The 21,584-nt window shown below is 40.2% G+C and overlaps 1 protein-coding gene across 1 annotated transcript in view; it reads left to right on the forward strand.

Annotated features, from left to right (window-relative positions):
- The first annotated feature begins 17,153 nt into the window (after positions 1-17,153).
- The window catches only part of LOC146863558 (uncharacterized), a 72,353-nt gene continuing 67,922 nt past the window's right edge, over positions 17,154-21,584 (forward strand). Inside the window, exon 1 of the mRNA XM_085643386.1 lies at positions 17,154-17,287. Within this exon, the coding sequence (XP_085499512.1) occupies positions 17,224-17,287 (64 nt within the window). The 5' untranslated portion in view covers positions 17,154-17,223. The remainder of the gene's footprint in view (positions 17,288-21,584) is intronic.

Here is a 21,584-nt window from a genome sequence, read left to right on the forward strand (position 1 = left end):
ATACCTTCTCGATATACAAAGTATGGAGCGACAATAGTACAAACAATTCATGTTTGGTAAATGAAGATTCATCAAATGACGCCAAAGTTGTAAGCAAAACAAAAAATGCTCTTCCTATGGAAACTTGGTCCTAACTATAACTACATACTGCCGATCGCCAGTAGGTGATATATATACATACATATACATATCAATAACATAAAATCTAATAAAACTTTCTATTACAGATGAAAACATTAAACTATTTTTAAATCTTTAAACTTAAATTTCCCACTCCAGTGAGTGCAACAGTAGGGAAAGTGTTAGATTGTGAAGGAATAACAATTCATTTTCTCACTCCAGTAAGTTCAAAATTAAAAACAATCAAAATATTAACAAGAACAAAAATATGTAAAAACCAATATAAATGAAAAAATATCTAAATATGTTCAAAATTAAAATAGAAATGTATTTATTAATACATTTAAATAAAGAAATGTTAAATGACAAATACCTACAAATATTATATTAAATAAAATAACAAATATTTTCCAAACAAATTAATATTTTAATTAGAATTTTTTTAGAAACAGATACATTAATTACTACAAAATTTACTTTTTTTTATTTCCTACCCTATAACACCACACAATTAACAACTCACATCTAAATTAAAAACAAATACTTCCTTAATTAACATAATTCACTACCTATTAAATCAAAATTATTAATCAAAAAACAAATTAAAACTCATAATAATTAATTGACTTCCCACACTTTAACCCTATAATCTCCACAACCCACAGTTAAAATTAAACTGAAAAAAATTAATTACACAATTAAAAATTATTTTCAATTAAAAAACTAATAGTATTTAAAAGCTAATTAGAAAGAAGGAAAAATGTACTTATTCCACACGCTGTACCCCTATAGCAGTAAAACCCACACACAAAAAATATCAACAAATGCCTTAATTAAATATCAATTAATTAATTAATATTAATGATCAACTTATTTTCAATTTATTAAACATAAATGACTTCCCACACTTTACCCCTATAAACCCAGCAACTCACAATTAAAATGAATTACACAATTTCCATAATTAATTTCCAATAAAATAATCAATATAGATTATCAACTAATTATCAATTAATTAAACATAAATTACTTCCCACCCTTTACCCATATGAACCCCGCACCTAAAATAATTACACAATTTCCATAATTAATTTTCTATCAATTAATTAATATAAATTAACAACTAATTATTAATTCATCAAACATTACTGCCCACTCTTTACCCCTATAAACCCCACAACCCGCACCTAAAACAAATTACTCAATTTCCACAGTTAATTACCAATTAATTAATTAGCAACTAATTAATAATTAATTACAAATACATTATTTCCCACCCTTTACCCCTATAAATACCACAACCCACACCTAAAACAAATTACACAATTACCATAGTTGATTACCAATTAATTAATTAATTTTAATTCACAACTAATTTTTAATTAACTACAAATACATTACTACCCACAATTAACACTATAGAATTTCAAATAAAAAATATTAATAAATAAAAATAATCATTAATTTATTATTATTAAATTACTGCCCACACTATTCCCCTATAAACCCACAACCCGCTACATAACTAAAAAATGCAAAATCTACTTAAAATAAAATTGATAACTACTAAAAATGTAACACATATATTAAAAAACATAAACAATACTTAGAAAAAAACATATATCACATACATTTAAAATGTAAACTAAAATACATAACACTAATTAAAGTTCGATATTTTACACAACTATATTTTTGAAAACAATATTAATGATCTCTATATTTTTTAAAACAATATTTCTTACAATAAATTTGATATTCTTGACCACAAAATTCTTAATGTCGATATTTCTGTGTCACAATATTTCCAACTTGATATTTGTGTACGTTGACATTTCCAACTCGATATTCTGTCTAAATACCCTAGCCAGTTTCACCTAAGTGAGACTCTCTCACCCATTCAATGTGGACCACTCCTCTCTAAACACCAACTGATTAACCCTCACTCCCCTCCCCTGGAGTGTTCTTCTCTTATTGTCTCTTTGAGAGTCCTAAACTGAGGCATCGCTACCTGGCGAGTGTGAGGATTGTGGGTATTCTGTGGTATGGTTGTGCAACCTTAACGTGTAAAACACTCTCTTGTGTTCAGTCAGGCTCATTTGTAAAGCCTTTAGCTCAATCCTGTGTAGCTGTGGCTTCGAGGAGCAAGGCTTGAACAAAGAACTTGTGTAAAGCTTTTAGAAGCACCAAACAACATATTAAGAAAGTCAGACAACACAAAACAAACTCAACATTAATTCATAAAAGTAGATCATATTTTCATATAATTTTAGATACCAAGATGAGCAAAATTCATCAATGAGCTCTGGCGATATTGATTTTTAAGCAACATGTAAATCACAGCTTTTTAGTCCAAAGTGCATACAAGCATTGACATCTGTAAAGTTTAGAAAATTTTGAAGAGTTGTATACGGCTACTCTGGTCCAAGTGAGGTGAACAAATCCAGCAGGGGGAAGGTTAGGGGGCCAATAAGAAGTAGTTGGACAGTTACCTGGTCACCGAAGCAGTCTCAAGTTCAGTTGCACACTTTACATCAAGACAGCCATGGAGTTCAATGGAGTGGTCCTGCTGCTTGGGATGTAGGATGCTGAGGATGCTGAAAGATGCTATGGGTGTTGTGCAGTAAGCACACGTGTCCTGGTGGTTATTCCTTGGCCCATGGGAAAGGTGGGGCTCCTTTGGCCACAGGGGCCGTGGCGCTCAAAGTTTTCTTTGAGCCACTACAAGGCCAGCTGGGCTACCGATCTCCGTACACAGTGGGTCCAGTTGTTGCCTTTGGTGAAGGCTGGTATCCCTCTTTGGTGACCAATCTGGACTGAGACAACACTCCTGTGTAGAGCAGACTCAGTAACAGCTTTTAGTCATTGAGGATCAATCTCATGGGTCGCCCAACAGCAGTCAGCGGTCCTTCGCAGAATGTGGCTACAGACTTTCCAGTGTGTCTCCTTCAACTTTGATGTCCTTGTACTGGTTCTAGGGGGTCGACCGACTGACCCTTATGTCAGTTCTTTGGTCTGGGGCTTGGGAGTTACTTTTCCAGAAGCCACAGGGACAGTCCTCGCTTTGCTAGCCTAATATGCGGCAGGTGGAAACCAGCAGTTACTGTAGCCTCTCTTGCCAAGGATCAGCAGGGCAGGCCTTCTTCAGTTCTTTCTCAAGTTCCATTGTGATCTGAGGTGCAGGGTGTCTGGGAAGCCATTTGTATGCAGAGGGAGGGCCCTGGGGAGATGATGTGGTCACTAGCCAGTGGGCTACTCCGATCCCTCACGCCCTGTAATGACTTCCGGCTACATGACACATCTAGCAATTCCTGAGTGTATTATTGTGCTCACTCTCATGAAGCCTGAACCCTTCCTTGGATGTTAGGAGCTTGGTAGCCCACCCTAGAGGTGTAGCTACTTGTGGGCTGCGTGCCCACGGGAAAACCTGTTTGGGAAATGGTTTCCCTTTCTGTTCCTGCAACCCTTCAGGAGAGTGATCACCATTTACCGATCAAACACAGCTTTGTCTTTGAAGCTCACCTTCTGGGCCAACACCTTGAGTGGGTTCCTGCAAGTGGGAAGGTATAAGATACCGTGTATTTGTAAAGCACACATTCACCCAACAGTATCTCAGCAATGATAACAGATGGTTATTGTTACCCAACACGATTCTACCCATTTTATCGACCTCAGAAGCATGAAAGGCTGGGATTTTAACCTGTGACCATGAGGTTGAACATAGGCCCTACAGTATATGCATTAGTGCACTAAGCCTCCCGATCCTGCAACACCACTCCCTGGAGCAGGCTTTTTTTGTTCCTGAGTCTGCATGTCATTCCTACTACTCAGTAGGAGCGCGGAATGCTGCCTGATGGTCAGCACCTGTGTGATGCCACTGGACCACCTGAGTAATAGTGTGGCAGTTTTCTAAAAGTCACTTTGCCTGAAAAGTGCCATTAAATTCGACTTTGGCATCAAGTCGGGTTTAATGCCACAATTAAATAAAAACATTGAAGTACCCATTTTAGTATTCCGTTTCAGAAGTTAGTTGGTTTGAGAGGTCAGCCAGTAATGCTGTGTTAGCCAATAGGGCTACTAATGTTTCTACAGCAAAACAACAATTTGGAAGTTTTGCTGTTAGCACATATAAAAAGTATACGTCCTACTTAATAATATACAGCTCCCTACCTTGTGGCTCCAAAGGCCTTCTTTTGGGGAGACTTGTATATATTGTTATGGGAAGTGGGACTTTTCCCTTGATTTAAATGGCGAAGTCGTACTGGCAGTTTTAAAACTGCTCTTCCAGGCTGCAGAAGCAGGCTGGGAGACATTTTCTAGTTTGTGGCACACAGGTTGGCACAACCAGTGCTGCAGCCCTGGGGGGACACCCTGTCTTAATTTTCCCTGGGCACCCTTGGTACTATATACTAAGGACTCTTATTAAGTCAGTTTATGCCAATTGAGGGTAGCCAATTGAACATACATGTTGTAATGGGTTAGAACACTGGCACTGAGGTCTGGTCAGCAGGCCTTAGTGCAGTCTCAGAGTTGAAAAACCAGCATCACCGAGTCAAAAACATTGTGGGTGATCATGCTAAAAGAGGCATTTCCTTACAGTGAGTTACTTAGTTCTTCATCAGGTCCCTCATACCTTCTCGATATACAAAGTATGGAGCGACAATAGTACAAACAATTCATGTTTTATGATGTATTTCCATTTTGTTCTTTCATATGATATAAGGAAGCATCAGGCAAAAAAAACAGATTATCACAAATTTACATTCACATGGCTGTATAATACTCCAATGTTTTCCCTTCTCCCTTCGTATACACAGGACCTGGTCGACAATGTTTGTCAGCTTGTGTTTTGTATGTCTTTTTTGCTTGGAGCAGGTTTGTACGTGTTGCAAGCAAGGTCTTGCGAATGTGCGATAGCCTCTTGCTGACTTAGGGAAGTTTGTTGTCATCACTGGGAAGAATCAAAGGGTGAAACCGAGGGTGAAACCCATAGTTACTAAGGAAAGGAGTGTGTCATGCGGAAGAGTGATTGGCGCTGTTATATGCTATTTCTGCCACCCATAACCAGTCCTCCCAAGCCTCTGTATTGTTGTCAACATAACATCAGAGGTATTGTTTAAGAGTCTGGTTGAGTCTCTCTGTTTGACCATCTGTCTGAGGGTGGAAGCTCGTGGAAAGGGAAGAGGCAATCTGTAATCCAGAACACCAAGTCTTCCAGAAAAGAGCAGTAAATTGGGCTTCTCTATCAGAGACTATGACTTTTGGAAGGCCATGTAACCTGATGATATTAACTAACAGGATGCGTGCCAAGCAACAAGCAACGAAATACCCCATTTTAGTTAGATAGTCCACGACCACCACTATTGCAGTGTTACCCTGCTCCTTGGGTAACCCTACTATAAAGTCCACAGAGATCCTTTCCCATGGTATCTCTGGGGTGGGCATGGGCTGAAGAAGTCCTTGGGCTTGTCTGTGGTCGGTTTTCATCTGGGCGCATGTGGTACATTCCTGAACCCATCGAAGAACGTCTGGACGGACCGTGGGCCACCAGCATTGCCTCAATAATTTCTCCAGGGTCTTCTTCCCTCCAATGTGACCTGAACTCGGGAAGCTATGACACCAAGCAAACACTGTTGTTGGGTAGGAACAAGCACCATGGGGAGTCCTTGTCTCATCTGCCAATCTGGATGATGTTTGAGCGAGGTTCTCCAAGTAAACAACTGTACCTCTCTTCTGGTCTTCTGTAGAAAGTCATCCGTCTGAACAGCGCACAGAACTTTACCGGGTTCTATAATTGGTCTTTCGGGAGAGGGGGACTGTTGAGTAGGGTTTTCTTGCCTTGTCAAGGCGTCTGCCTTTTTGTTGTCTGTGCCCGGTCAGAAGGTGACAATAAAGTGGTATTCTGCAAAAAACAACATCCAACGGAGCTGTCGTGGGGTGAGATGGCGTGAGGCTCGCATAAACTGAAGATTGCGTTGGTCTGAATAGACCGTCACCTGGTGGACCACCCCATCAACCAGTGTCTCCACTCCAGAAAAGCATCTCTTATAGCAAGGAGTTCTGTTTCTGCAATTATATGTCCTTTACAGTGTGAGGACGTGGCCGTTCCATGATTGCTTGGACCTTCCTTTCCGCCATGACCTTTCCAGAAGGAGTAAGCATGACCCCAAAGAATTCAACAGTGGTTACATGGAATTCGCATTTAGTGATTTTGCAAAACAATATATGTTTCCGCATAGCCTTCAACACTTGCCCCACATGGGTGACGTGTTCTTCCTCGTTTGCTGAATATATCAAGATGTCATCGATATAAACAAAGACGAAGCGGTCCAGAAACTCCCTGAGGACCTCATTGAGGTAAAACTGAAACGTCGCCGGTGCGTTGCATAGCCCAAAGGGCATAACTAGGTATTCAAAAAGGCCATACCTTCGTCTTGAAGGCTGTCTTCCATTCATCACTATGGCGCATCCGAACCAAATGATACGCCCCTCTTAGGTCAAGCTTCGTATACATGCCTGCATCTCTCACCTGCTCTAAAAGAACAGGGATCAATGGAAGCGGGTATTGGTTCTTGACGGTTATGGCATTCAGTGCTCGATAGTCTATGTAGCATCGTAAATCCCCATTGGCTTTTGGAATACAGAAGAGTGGAGATCCTGCCTGAGATCTGGAAGGGCGGATGAATCCCATAGCAAGATGTTTATCCAAATAGCTGCAAAGATACTCATTCTCAGGTATGGTAAGAGCATACAATCGTCTGCATGGAATCACGGCCCCTGGAACAAGGTCGATCCGACGGTAGTAGTCCCAATGCAGAGGGAGCACCTCTGCCTGGGTGTCGCTGAATACGTCATTTTATTCTTCATAACATACAGGTAGCACTATGTTCTTTTCCACTGCTGTCGCGATATGATGTCTGGCCGCAAATGCTTTGGATGGTCTGTTTAATGATTGATGTCAGTGGTTCTGGCAGTATGGGGAGTTTAGTTGCAGGGTTTTATTCGCCCAGTTAATGATAGGTTCATGTTTTTGCAACCATGGGAGGCCCAGAGTTATCCCATACTGTGGGGCTTGAATGACATTGAAAGAGAGCCATTCTTGATGGTATCCTTCAAAGGTAACCTCATACTCCGTAGTGCTGTGGCTAATGGGTCCCGATTCTAGCTCCGTGCCGTCGACAGCATACACTAGTTCAGGGGTTGGTTTGCTGACGAGCAGTACCCCTAGCCGGTTTGCTTCTTCTTTGTCCATGAAACATCCTGTGGCCCCTGAATCCACCATGGCCCTTTTTTGCTTTTGTTCCTGATTAACCATCAGGTCTAATGAAATAAAGAAATGATCGGCTTCTACCACGGAGAATACATTAACCGAAGGGATAGGACATCTGCTTGAGGGTTTCCCTTCTTGTTTCCTTAAGCGTTGTGGTTTTGCGCCCCCTGTTCTGCAGTTATCGTTGCTAGCTGTCCGGTATGAGAACGGCCATATTTGGGTTTTACTGGGCAATCCCAGAGAAAATGTCATTTTTTTCAACAACTTAACCCCTATTTGCGCCGGTGGTCTCTCTCGCTGAGCGCTAAGGATGCTCTCACTGCCCCTATCTCTATAGGTTCTGCCTTGGTTGAGGGTTCCTCTGTGGCACACGATCATTCAAGGGCGCGTGTCTCTCCTTCCGTTTGTGGTCTCCTTTTCGCTCCCTCAAGCTGTGATCGAGATGCAAAGTGAGTTCAATAAGAGCAGCACAGGTGCGAGGTTGGGGGTCTATTTGGTTGAGGACATCCTTTAACTCTTCTGTGAGTCCTTGAAAGATGGCCGACTGTTCGGCTTCTGGCCAGTCGGTTTCTGCTACTAATCTACGAAAACTGTTAAGGAAGCTAACCAATTCTGAAGTGCCTTGTCAGAGCTCAAGAAGATCCCTGTCAGCAGAGAAGGTCTCGGCCCTACGACCGAACGTTTTCTCAAACTCTATTCGGAATTCATCCTAGTCATAAAGCAGGGGATCATCCATCCGTACAATGGGGACCGCCCACTGCGCTGACTCCCCGCCCAAATAGGAGATCAGAAAAGCAACCCGGGCCTGGTTGGTTGTGAACATTTTAGGTTTGAAGGTGAAATGTAGCAGCACTTGGGTCATGAATACTTGTACCTTTTTTATGTCCCCATGGAACCTTTCAGGGGGGGCTAAAGGTATCTGCGCTGGCATCTCAACTACTACCTAACTAGGGTGTGAGGGACCTCCTATGTCCAACGGGTTTCTCTACGTTCTGTCTACTCTGTTCTGTAGCTCTGCCGTTTTCCGACATGAGGCGGCAAGCTTGGTTTGAACTAACACAAGAGCCGCCATCACATCCTCTAGGGTGGCCATTTCTAGCCTCAACACAACCGTGAGGAAATAGAATTCTTGGGCCGAATATTTTGTCGGGCTCCTCCTTCCAGAATCCTCAGAGTGGTGTTGATGGTCTAGGGTGGCCCACCTCTCGATAATGCCAAGTCTGGAATGTGATACTCACAGACTGTTGGGATCATCAAGCGGGGTAAGGAAAGGGAAGGAACAGCAGGGAGGGAGATCTGAGGATGACACAGGAACACTAGAAGGAAACATACACTAGTTCCCCTACACAGAAGTAAAATGATACATTTCCATATACCACTTCAATTAATCCCATATACCCTACCTGAAATAATAAAGAAGCAAGTGAGTGGTGCCAGAAGAGAGCAGGGTGGTTTCTAGTTCATTGACCTGAAACTAGTGGGAAAAGAGAGCATGCATTTGTGATAAATTCCTATCTTGCATGGTACCTTATTTAAGCATGTTTAAAGAAACCCATGTAAACCTACCACTTACAGCCTGTAGTTGTGTCATTAGAAGTATAATACTCGAGAAATGCATCCCCTTCGTGTACTCTCTCTTCTGGGAAAATAAGAAAACAAAGAACAGCCAGTCGTGAAGTAAAAAAACATTGGACCAAGCAACCATCACAGTCTTTGCATAAAGTCCAAAAGAAATAAACCCGGGTGAGTTAATGCGTCACCACATCCTTGGCACAAAAAAAACGGAATACCAAACACTAGTTTGTCCCTTCCGTTTGGTTTAACCAACAAGTCATAAGTACATACATTGACTTTTACTTGGACCCAGTCTACTGTTAATAAGCAGTCACAGTACCGGAACCTCAATGATGCGTTTCAAAATTAAACTGAACCAGTTCCTGCTTTCAGGGGATACAGTGGGGCTATAAGAAGCCCCAAAGGTTTTTGGTTTTCCTCTGCAAGAGACCGCTAATTGCCAGTCCCTGCCAACAGAGGAAAACACTGCTCAACGGTGTTCTCTGCTAAACAATAACCTCCTCTGCATGAGACCAAGTGAAGACGGTCTCGTCCAACAGAGAAGGAAAGCAGAGAGGAGTGACGAGGAAGGAGAACATCTCCTCTAACTCTGTAAACGCGGTACAAGCAACAGTGCAGCCACACTCTTACCGCCTTCTTGACATGATGCTTCACTTGAGAAGTCCGATAACACCACAGGAGAATCAGGACATTCGGCAGCGTCTCCGTTTGTCCGCCGCCCTTTACCCAGCCTCCGACGTCGTTTCTGGGTCACATGAGGCGTGACCCGCTCTGCATGCCGGGGAGTGTAGTTTTCCAATACCCCGGTCTTCCGGGTTCGCACCGGAGACTCAGCCAGCGCATTACCGGCATCAGACCCTGACACTAAAGACAACTGAACACCAGATGGGACCAGTTCAAGTCCTTCCCAGACAATATGTTTAGCTCCCTAGGAGTGTACTTATGTTCAACTGACCAGAGGTGTTCTTGTTTACCTTTTCTTTAGATTCTCTCATTCCAAGGGTCCTTCAGAAGATCAGGGAGAGCTCATTGTATTAACTTACTGCAGAGGCCTACGCAAGCCAGGTGTTTGGACATCTTTTATTGCCTTCAGAAGGACCACATCTGCCACCCAGAGAAGGAAGATACCCACTGAGCAAAGTGTAGCATTGTTGCCCCCCAAACTATCACTCGTTTGAGCGCACAGTTCCAGAGGAGCTAACCCGCTCACATTCAGGTCTCTCCTCTGGGAACCTGGAGGTCCTGAAGTTTGCTAGGCACTCGTCCACCAGGCTCCAGTCCAAGAGCAAATGGCTGAGATTCTGCAACTGTGTGCTGTTAAACAACAGGAACCTTCTCGCCTGCTCAGTAAATATTTGCATGCCTCACCTGAGTCAGATGGGGCTTGGGGTGGCCATGTCCATGACTGTCTTAATGGATATTACGCACAATCAGAACAGGCTGGGAGTCCTACTCTGGGGTGAAAGAGGTAGGCAATGGGCATCAAATATGCAAAATGCATCTATTTCCTCCGGTTAGATGCCCACTGCTTCTTGAAACTTGATCTTGGTCATGCTCTGGTTGCTCCATAAATAAGGCTCCCTTGCTCTCCATTATTACGGATTTTTCCTGATAAATACAGACAGAAAACAATGTCTTTTCTTTCTGCATTTATTGTAAAAAATTGATAAATACAGAAAATGTTACTTCTTTTAAGTGACTCACTGTGCTGTCTTTCATGAATTGTAGCCAAACAGCTGAGCAGATGCACAGCATGGGAAATTGATAAACAGGATGACATTTCTTTAACCCCTTCAGCGCGGCACGGATTACCGCGCTGTGCTGAAGGGTTCGTGCGCGGGCGGGACCGTGACGGAGTGGTTCTGTCATCCGCACAGCGCGACCGATGCGCATGATGGAACCACTCCGTCACCCGCATCGAAGGGGTTAAATAATGACATATGTCAACATACATTTGAGGGATAATGCTAATATTTAGTGGATGTGTTGTTGTGTAATATTAAGCAGCCTATATAGCGAAATCATGACAGACATAAAAAATCGGTGAGTATCTCACAGATACATAAATATGGAAATGTACAGTTTTACAACTTCATTCATTCACAAAACACAAAATAAATATGGATAAATACAGATGGAAATGTAAAAAAATAAATATCATAAAACCGGGTGCCCTATACATAAACCATCTCCGACAGGGGCCTTCTTTCCTTCTTGTTGGCCAATACATCAGCAGGCTGCATACGTGAGATCTTTTCACAGCTTTCTCAGAGGGGCAGGATCATCCGCATGATTTAGGCCTCACTCATCTAAAACGTTCCACTGGTTTCCCCCAAGACAAGGATAGTTTTCTCCAACATTTTAAAATGTTCCTTGTGCATATTGTATTGTTATAATCACAGAATGAGGGCTGTTGGTTCTACAGACCATCTTTTTGTGAAGTTTTGAGGCAGCTAAAAAGTAAATAAACACAATTTTGCAGAGACCCCAAGCTCTCTTGCACGCTGTCTCCCAATCTCTGTTTTTGCCTAATTGCTTCTGCTCCATCAATCTCTTCAAGATCTCACGTACACAATCCGTCTAAGTTGCACACATAGACCAACCTATTCAGAAGGCTTAAGTCTCACCATCACCAAATATGGGCCTGACACCCTACATTTTCAACCTAAACCTGACCACAAAAAGATTCCATGACCTCACAACCTCTGGTCTGGGGAGGGGTGGGGTCTGAATACCCAGTCCTCTGCTAGAGAAGGCTCAGTTTTGCAAGGGCTCTATGCTGTGCAGTCCGTAGAAGAATGGAACTGCGGCACGTGTCATTTCAAATTGTGTTCTTCAACCTGATATGCACAATCTATACTGGTAAGACTGCAAAATCAACTTCTTTTATCTCAATATGCATACTTTTAAAGAAAATATAAATTATGACTTTTAAATGCAATTTTCAATTCAACGGGGGGGAGGAGTAGGAGTAGGAGCAGGAGTGGGAGGACAGGCGATAGGGCCTACCCACACCACAGAGAATTTACTTTTAAACCTGATCTCTGAGATCAGAGAAAATTTCGCGACATCTGAAAAAAAACAGCAAAAGGTTCAGGGGGCTTGTGAGGCGCTTGAACTGAGAATCAATGAAGTAATGGGCAGAGTAGAGGCGGTAGAAGCTACAGTTGAAGACCTTTCAAGGCAGGTTAGGGAGAATACAGGAGAGATTAAGAAATTAAAAATAAAACAAAGAACAACTGCGGACAAACTGGAGAGTTTGGAGAATAGCGTCAGAAGAAATAACCTTCAACTTCTGAATATTCCAGAAGATCTTGAGGGAAGAGATATAAAAACTTTCGTAATCGATCTCTTAAATGACTTCCATCCTGAAATTGAAAGGCTGACTTTAGAAAATGATATCCAAAGAGTCCATCGAGACCCCTTAATTAAAAAGCCCGGAAGGAAAAACCCCAGGAAAATACTAGTAAATTTTAAAACATATGCTATAAAAGAAAAGGTTCTCTCAAAGGGCTAAAAAAGGGGGTATACAATAAAGGAGACTGGTCTTTTCGCATTAGATCGGATATCTCACACACTACACAGGAGAGGCAGTGGGAACTTGGAAAACACATAGATGAATTAAAAACTTTGGGAGCCACTGCAAAACTCCAGTTCCATGCCTCTTTGAAAGTGATGTGGGATAATAAAATGTTTAATTTCAGAGACCCCGAGGAACTTAGCACTTGGATAAAGCAAATAAAAGGACCATCCATCTAACTAATGTTCAATCTACAAAACTTTATCTTATCCTATCCTATCCGTCAGGGGAGGGGGTGAGCCTATTGGAAAGAGACTTGATATGTCTCTAGAGTTGAGGGAGGGTTCCCCAGGGAGGGAAGGGGGGGGGGGGTTAAGAGAAAACACACAAATCTTTTTTCTTTATCACAGGGTGGGTGAGCATTTGGGATAAAAAACAAAAAAAATGTCCTTGTATACAAAACATTGTCCTAGAAGCCGCGACACTGCAAGTAAGAAGATACTTTTAATGGCTCTTATGACAGAATATGGGTAGTGTACAAAACTTAAAAATACTTTCCTGGAATGTGAATGGGCTTAGGCTCACGACTAGAAGGAAGAAAATTCTGGAATATCTGCGTATCACCAATCATGACATTATACTAATTCAGGAATCCCATCTTATCAAGGAAGAATGGGCAGGAATCCTTAAAGATCATAATTGGATAGAACACTGTTTCTACTCATCACAAAAAACGCCGACAAAAGGTGTAGCGATTATTTTTAAGAAAAATACTCGAGTAGCTATAGGGAAAGTAACAGTAGACACTCATGGTAGGTGGGTGACAGTTAGGGCAAAGATTAATACAACTTGGTTTACGTTTGCCAGCTACTATGGCCCCAATACTGATGATCCAACTCACCTCCAATCTTTGCTTCTCCATTTGGGAGAAGTAAACAATCAAATTATTATGGGAGGAGACTTCAATGTAGTTGTAAATCCTAATTACGACTCTACGTCTAAAAGAGCTGCAGGGGCTACACCAAAAACCCGTAAAGCCCTACAACAATTAATGATTGAGGGAGGACTCTTGGATATTTGGGGTGAAAGGAGATTCACAACAAGAATTGCAGGGGGAAAATATACCTTTCACAATAAGAAATGTAGCCACTCTTCAAGGATCGACTTTTTCCTGGTGGATCGTAATACCAGAAAAGATACATCTAAAGCCTCACATCTTCCGGAACATCTTTCTGATCATTCAGCGGTACTCCTAGAAGTTACCCTACCAAAGTGCCTCTCACCAACAAGATGGACTCTTAATCATACACTACTTCTTGATCCTGTTATCATTGATAAACTGAAAATAGCTACAAAAGAATGTTTTATGTTTAATGTAAATTCAGCTGCCCAATATATCGTCTGGGATTCATATAAAGCCTTTTTAAGAGGTTTATTGACCACACTTTTGATAATACACAATAAGAAAGCAAAGGAGCATATTGCGGTAATTGAAGCTAAAATTACTCAAAAAACAATAGCATTACAACAAACACCTACTGACCCGAATAGGAGACAACAACTATATCATGCCAAGAATTAATTAATAGACCATCTTGAGGCAATAAATAGGAGAAAATGGGAGGCAAGCAAACTTGCCCACCATGAATATGGAGAGGGCTGTGGCAGACCTTTAGCCTGGAAAACTAAATCAGAATATACCCGAAATATGGTGAAGAGCCTTAAATGCTCAAGCACTGGTATAATCATTGAAGAGGACTTCGAGATTGAGGAGGCCTTTGTTCGCTTCTTCTTAGATCTATACTCTGAAGAATCAACCCCAAGTAAGGAAAATCTGGAAGCCTTTTTTCAAGATCTTCAACTCCCCACTCTCTCGATCGTTGATAGTAATAGCCTAAATAATCAAATTAGGCCAGAAGAGGTATTGCAGGTCATTAAAAATCTAAAAAAAGGGAAAGCAGCTGGTCCTGACGCCATCCCGAATGAAGTCTACATTATTTTGAAAGAGGAGTTAACTCCCTTTCTACTCCCATTTTTTAATTCTGTGTTTGTTCAGGCTCAGGAGTTGCCGACCTCCTGGAATGAGGCCACAATTACTATTATTCTGAAACCCAACAAGAATCCACAACTTTGTGAGTCATACGGACCTATTTCCCTTTTAAACTGTGACCATAAAATTTACATTCAACTCCTCACTAAGAGGTTAGATAAGGTCGCTGGCTCCATACTACACCACGACCAAAGGGGCTTTATGAAGGGGAGAAAATTATATGAACTAACTCATGATCTTATTGGAGCAATAGATCTAGCAATCCTATATGAGACTCCACTGGCAGTTTTAACATTTGACGCTGCTAAAGCTTTTGATAGGGTCAGTTGACCCTTTCTAATAGAAGCAATCCAACGTTTCAACCTTGGAAAAACCTTTGTAGCAGCAATAAAGGCTCTTTATAATAATCCTTCTGCCAGGATTCTCATTAACGGCACTTTGATTAAAAAACGTAAGATCTCCCGTGGGACTAGACAGGGCTGCCCCCTTTCTCCACTTCTCTTTAATATGTATATTGAACCATTGGCATGCAATTTAAGATCCTGTCATAACATCTCCCCTGTTCGGTGTATGGGTTGGGAAAGGAAAATCGGTCTGTATGCGGATGATCTCATGGTCCAAACCGGAGACTTAGAACAAGCACTTCCAGAGATTTGGGTCCAGTTGGAGAATTTTGGGAGAGTTTCAGGATATTCTGTAAACCAGCAAAAAACTGAGCTCATGATATGGAATTCTTCCAATAAAAGTAATTTGGAAAAACATCAAATAAGATATCTAGGGCTTCAAATTATTAAGAATATAGATAAGATATCTTAGCTAAACTTTGATAAAACGGCCGCTAGTGTAAGACAACAGTTACAGATATGGGATTCTGTTCCTCTTTCAATGGTGGGTAGATCAAACCTATTGAAAATATCAATTCTTCCTAAATGTACCTTCTTATTTGATAATATCCCCCTAGAATTCTCTAAAAGTTGGTTTAAAAAGATACAAGGTCTTTTTTCCTCTTTCATATGGGGCAGGAAAAATCCTAGAATCTCCCAAAAGAAACTTAGGAGGAAATAACCTAAAGGCGGAATTGCCACCCCTGATCTATACCTTTACTACTGCGCCTTCCAACTCAAGAATTCACGCCAACTCTTAAATGATAGTCAGACCTACTCACCTCTTTTCACCGCTTTAACACTCACCTATAAAACAGAAGCTGACTCTTTTCTCCTAAAATATGGACATCCGAAATTCTTCAAAAAGGTCAGATTGAAGATTCTTAAAGCAGCTATTGGAGTTTGGGACCAAGTGAGAGCACTATTAGATATTCCTTGCTATAATAAAGAAACATATGGTCATATGTGAAAGCTGCCCCCCTAAAGAGAAACCATCTTTTTGCTGTCCACAAGGCCTATTGGACACCACTGAAACTATCTAAATTGGGGAATAGAGTGACAAAGAAGTGCCCGAAGTGCGATGGAATCAACGTAGATGAGGTACATATGTTCTGGCAGTGTCCGGCGCTGGAGATCTTTTGGGACTATGTGAGTAAGACCTTTTTTGAAATTACAGGAAAAGAGGTCAGACTAACAGCCCCTAATGTCATCTTTGGGGTAACTCCAGGGGGGACGAATAACTTGGCTCTATCTAAAAAATAGAAGGCTCTACTTTTTGTCTTGATCCTCCTGGCACGTAGGGAAATCTGTATAAAGTGGATCTTACCTATTCCACCAACTAAATCCGAATGGATAAGCTCGGCCCAGCGTATTTCAACTCTGGACCGAGCAAGTAAAAGGGGCAAAAAGTTCAAATTTTGGGATCTATGGGATAATTGGTTTACAACCTCTTTTGTTTATAATTTATAGTTATTAACTCAAGATATATTGTTTCCTTTTACTGTATACAATTGACTGGTTATCATTTAGTACCGAACCTGTTTAGGCAAGGTGACACAATTTAATTACGTTTCAGTCCAATGATTATGAACTTGCTCTCGAGGGGGAGATGATGGAAAGCTAGTTACGGCTAGGAGTAAATGCCCTTCGAACGAGCTTTGATCATGTTGGATAACCCCTTACCGAGGACACCTTTACCGGGGGTGAATTTTTCTTTACCCATCCTTCAATAAGAAGAGACCAGGTGTGGATGTTTCCTCTTGTTGGGCTATAATATGGTCTAATAGGCTCCATTTTCTTGAATTAAGAGCATGTTTTGTAGTATGAGGACAAAAAAAAAAAGACAAAGATAGTTTTCTCCAACATTTTAAAATGTTCCTTGTGCATATTGTATTGTTATAATCACAGAATGAGGGTTGTTGGTTCTACAGACTATCTTTTTGTGAAGTTTTGAGGCAGCTAAAAAGTAAATAAACACAATTTTGCAGAGACCCTATGCTCTCTTGCATGCTGTCTCCCAATCTCTTTGTTTAGCCTAATTGCTTCTGCTCCATCAATCTCTTCAAGATCTCACGTACACAATCCGTCTTAGTTGCACACATAGACCAACCTATTCAGAAGGCTTACGTCTCACCATCACCAAATATGGGCCTGACACCCTACATTTTCAACCTAAACCTGACCACAAAAAGATTCCATGACCTCACAACCTCTGGTCTGGGGAGGGGTGGGGTCTGAATACCCAGTCCTCTGCTAGAGAAGGCTCAGTTTTGCAAGGGCTCTATGCTGTGCAGTCCGTAGAAGAATGGAACTGCGGCACGTGTCATTTCAAATTGTGTTCTTCAACCTGATATGCACAATTTATACTGGTAAGACTGCAAAATCAACTTCTTTTATCTCAATATGCATACTTTTAAAGAAAATATAAATTATGACTTTTAAATGCAATTTTCACACATGATGTTCATTTAGTGCTAGTTTATGATATTATTCACTAATTAAAAAACGTCTAATTTCAATGTAAGATACACCAGAAGAATGTTTGAACATTTTGTGTAGATTTACCAAAACCTGATAAAAACATATTGGTTTCACATAAATAGCTCTCCATGTTTGTGACCTTTTATTTAATTGTTTAACTGAATGACCCCTTTAAAAAGCTTTTCCTTTTTTAGACCTGTTGGGTAATACTGATAAATTATTTCAATGAATGGCCCAATTTTTATTCCACCTTCTGCACCAAGTTCAAAAAGTCTTAACTTTGTAGGAATTACTTCCTGTGGCCAAACAAGTTCTCAATGTCTGTATAAGTCTGCAGGTTAAAGTACAGTTTTTCTGTCTTTGTCAGTTTTTTCCTGAAACCTCTGATCCACTCAAATTTTTTTTAAATATGACGACTTTTGGCAAAGATATAATATCATGATAATACTCATTTAAGTCTGGGATTGTTGATGCATCTAATAATGATATATTAAACTCAACTTTCCTACAGGAGGAAATAATTATGTTTGAAAAACATCTCATGCAATTAAGTAAGAGAAGATTATCTGCATAATAGTTGTGGATTTTTTAAAATCCAACTAAAATATAGTATTTGAGGGTGTGTCTCTGATCTTTGATAAAGATTATGCAGGTGATGTTGGGGTCCACTGCATGCATCCTTATGTCTTCATAACCATTCCTTTGACCACTTAACAATATATGATTAATATCTGTTTATTTTCCTATTTTGTGAAATTTGAGCACCATTTACCCAGATGCGAAAGGATTTTTTTATTTGATTATATAAACTAACTAGCAAACAATATATAATAGAGAAGTGTCCCTGTGATTAATGTAGATATCTGGTAAAAAACAAAACTTGACGGCAGAGACCTGTGAGGTGCTGACTTTGCTTTTCCTGCTCCCATAATAAATACAAAGAGTGTAAATTCAATGGGTAATAATAACACTTAACTGCTTGAGCCTCAAGTGAGGCTTCAGGTTGTGGTGTTTGCTTTTAAATCATCGAAAAAAACACAAATTAGATTTTCACAATGTGATCCATTTACAAACTGGCACAAATTGCTGTGAAATGTATTTAATTCATGAATTACGTGAACCACAATCTAGAAGCCCAAATCTCAAAGTTATTGGTCCTTTTAATCCAGGCTCATGTGTGCAAATAGCTGCATTTGAAGATGCAAAACCGCTCTCGAAATCAGAGGAGTTGGTTTTGCACTCATTTAATAATTTACTTACATGGGTTTGTGGGCATTTGCAAACTAGTCTCTCACTTCTTACCACCCTAGAAAAAGTCACGGATTAACTCTTGTCAGTGGCAGACGTAACTGAAGGGGAACGGCAAGCGACAATCCCACCCCCACAACTGTTGTGTTCATCAAGTTAACTTTCAGTTATACCTATGATTTTCTCAATTGAAAATATACATGTTTATGCTTTTGCTTGAGAAAACTGGATTTACTAGCGTTTTCAAGATATAAAGCTGGAAACTTACTATAGTTTCATATTTTAGGGAGTACCTGTGAACTGTTGAAAGAAGTAAACCTCCACCCACGCGCAGCCGACCTGCAGGGTCGGGTTTATGACTTTCTTTCAGAATCATGGGGCCCGATTCACAGAACTAACTTAAGACAAAATCCTAAACTTTCGACCATTTTGATATTCACAGAAGGCACTTACTCATTTCGGTATTCACAGAAGTTAGGAGTTCCTAACTTTAGGACTCGTAAATGCTTTCTGTGAATACCATAAGACTTAAAGTTAAGATTTTTCTCAGTTTAGGAGTAGTAAAGTTAGGAGTCCTAAAGTTAGGAGTCCTAACTTTACTACTTCTAGACTGAGAAAAATCCTACCTTTAAGTCTTTCGGTATTCACAGAAGGCATTTAGGAGTCCTAAAGTTAGGAGTCCTAACTTTACTACTTCTAGACTGAGAAAAATCCTACCTTTAAGACTTTCGGTATTCACAGAAGGCATTTAGGAGTCCTAAAGTTAGGAGTCCTAACTTTACTACTTCTAGACTGAGAAAAATCCTACCTTTAAGACTTTCGGTATTCACAGAAGGCATTTAGGAGTCCTAAAGTTAGGAGTCCTAAATTCTGTGAATACCGAAATGAGTAAGTGCCTTCGGTGAATACTAAAATGATAGTAAGTTTAGGATTTTGGTTCAGGTTTATGACTTTCTTTCAGAATCGGGGTCTGTGTAGAGAAAAATTATATTAAGAAAAAAGAGAGCAATCTTGTAAGACATTGACAATATCCAAACGTGACGTAATTCACTAGCACAGAAAAGATGAATTGATGTAACCCTGCATAGTGTTAGGTACCATAGTCAGATTGGAGGATTACTTCAGTTTCAGCAGATTCATCAATGTATTCCCATTAGTGTGGGAAGATTCCATTATTATTCTCTGTAAAAGTCTTTCCAATGAACGGAATGGAGTTGACTGTTTTGACATTTCTGGAGCTAATTGATTCGACTAAGCTGTCACCCTCCACGGAAGAACAAATTCACCACACTTCTGGTAAGATCATCTATTAAATGATCAACCTTTTGAACATGTTTGCATGGCCCAAACCCTTGAGGTTTTCATTAAATTTACTTAACTAAGTTTCCATTGTGAGTGATACTTCTTGCTGTATTAGAATGCCCCGTAATATGAAGATTAGACATTTCAATATCTTGAATTCTGTATGCAATTGTTTATATTGTTTTTTTATTAATGAAAGAAGTCATACCAAAACCACACACACACACAGACATGAAAAGGGTAAATGCTGCAGCTGAGCAGGTCTGTCACACTTGTAATCTGTTCATTTCCTGCGGGTTGGTAAAATAAAGGCTCGGAGCTGGAATGCAAATTTGCTGAACAAGTGAAAAAGATATTTCCTGACACGAGTCTTTTCTAACAATAAGAAGGGTTTGTCTTGGTGATCCCTGTGTAACCTACACAATGGGAACATTACAGCTGCATCACCGGTGTCCATATACACCCCGTCCAATGGAAATTCAGGTCATTTTGTTCCCTACACACACAATTTTCTACACAGTTGACCATGTACAGCGCTCTGCTACCTTTTGGATAGGTTTGCGCAGTAGATTTATTAAATAAATATATACGATATTAAAATAACAACAGAAAGATTATTCCCTATATTTATAATGCCAATTTTCAGTGGGAAATGTCTATAGGTAGGACAAAAAGCCTTAAAACAAACAAGAGTTTATTGACCCAAAACTAGAATTGGATGTGAACACACATCATCATGGGAAATGTTGCAGGGAGTGTGGGGAACATATCAACAAACTAATTAGAAACATAGTGAACTGTCGCTCTTTGCTTCAACACCTTTTGGAAAAATGGTCTCAAAGTGATGACTCACAGATGTCTACAAAAACAAGAGAAATTATTTTGCATACCTCTAAGCTTTAGGGATCACACTATTTAAAACCACTACTATACAGGCATGGCCCACATTTTCTGGAACATAGCATCAAAATGAAGGACTCAGTTTTAAAACCCCTAAATAACAATGGAGAAAAATAATGTCATTCATTCGCGGTTACCATGTAATCATAGAATAAATCAATAGAAAGGAGGTACAATGCATGTATGTAAGGTGGGGGCATTCACAGCACCAACCATGGTTCCCGAATCTCTGTCATGCTTCATCTGAGACTAGTGTCCTAAAGAGTACACATATGTGTTTTTAGTTGCTAAGTGAACCTTTCTATGATCTGGTTTTGAATTTGCTGGTTTGGAAATGTAAGGACATGGTTTTAATGTCGTTTTGACAAAGACTGGCATTTAAAATTTGTATTCCTTTTTTCTTGAGTGTGATGCAAGTGAAACATGGTCTCACAATAAATAATTCTAAGAACAGAACTGTGCAGTATGTTTTCTAAAGTTAAGTCAAGTACCCAGACACTCATGTTGTATACACAAAACTTTCCATAATCTTAAGGAGGCAATGTAATGAAACAAAACTTAAATGCCATCAGGAATAAATATGAACTTTATGGCTTACTTTACAGCTTTCATTTACAAAAAATGTTTGCCCCTTTTAGATTGAAGCAGTCTAACAAACTGTAAATGTACCTCACTGATACCTATTTTAAAATAAATTTAGCAATAACTGAATTGAGTGAAAATGTACGGAAAGAG

This window comes from Triturus cristatus, chromosome 2_2, assembly GCF_964204655.1.
Source record: "Triturus cristatus chromosome 2_2, aTriCri1.1, whole genome shotgun sequence".
Lineage (NCBI taxonomy): Eukaryota > Metazoa > Chordata > Amphibia > Caudata > Salamandridae > Triturus > Triturus cristatus.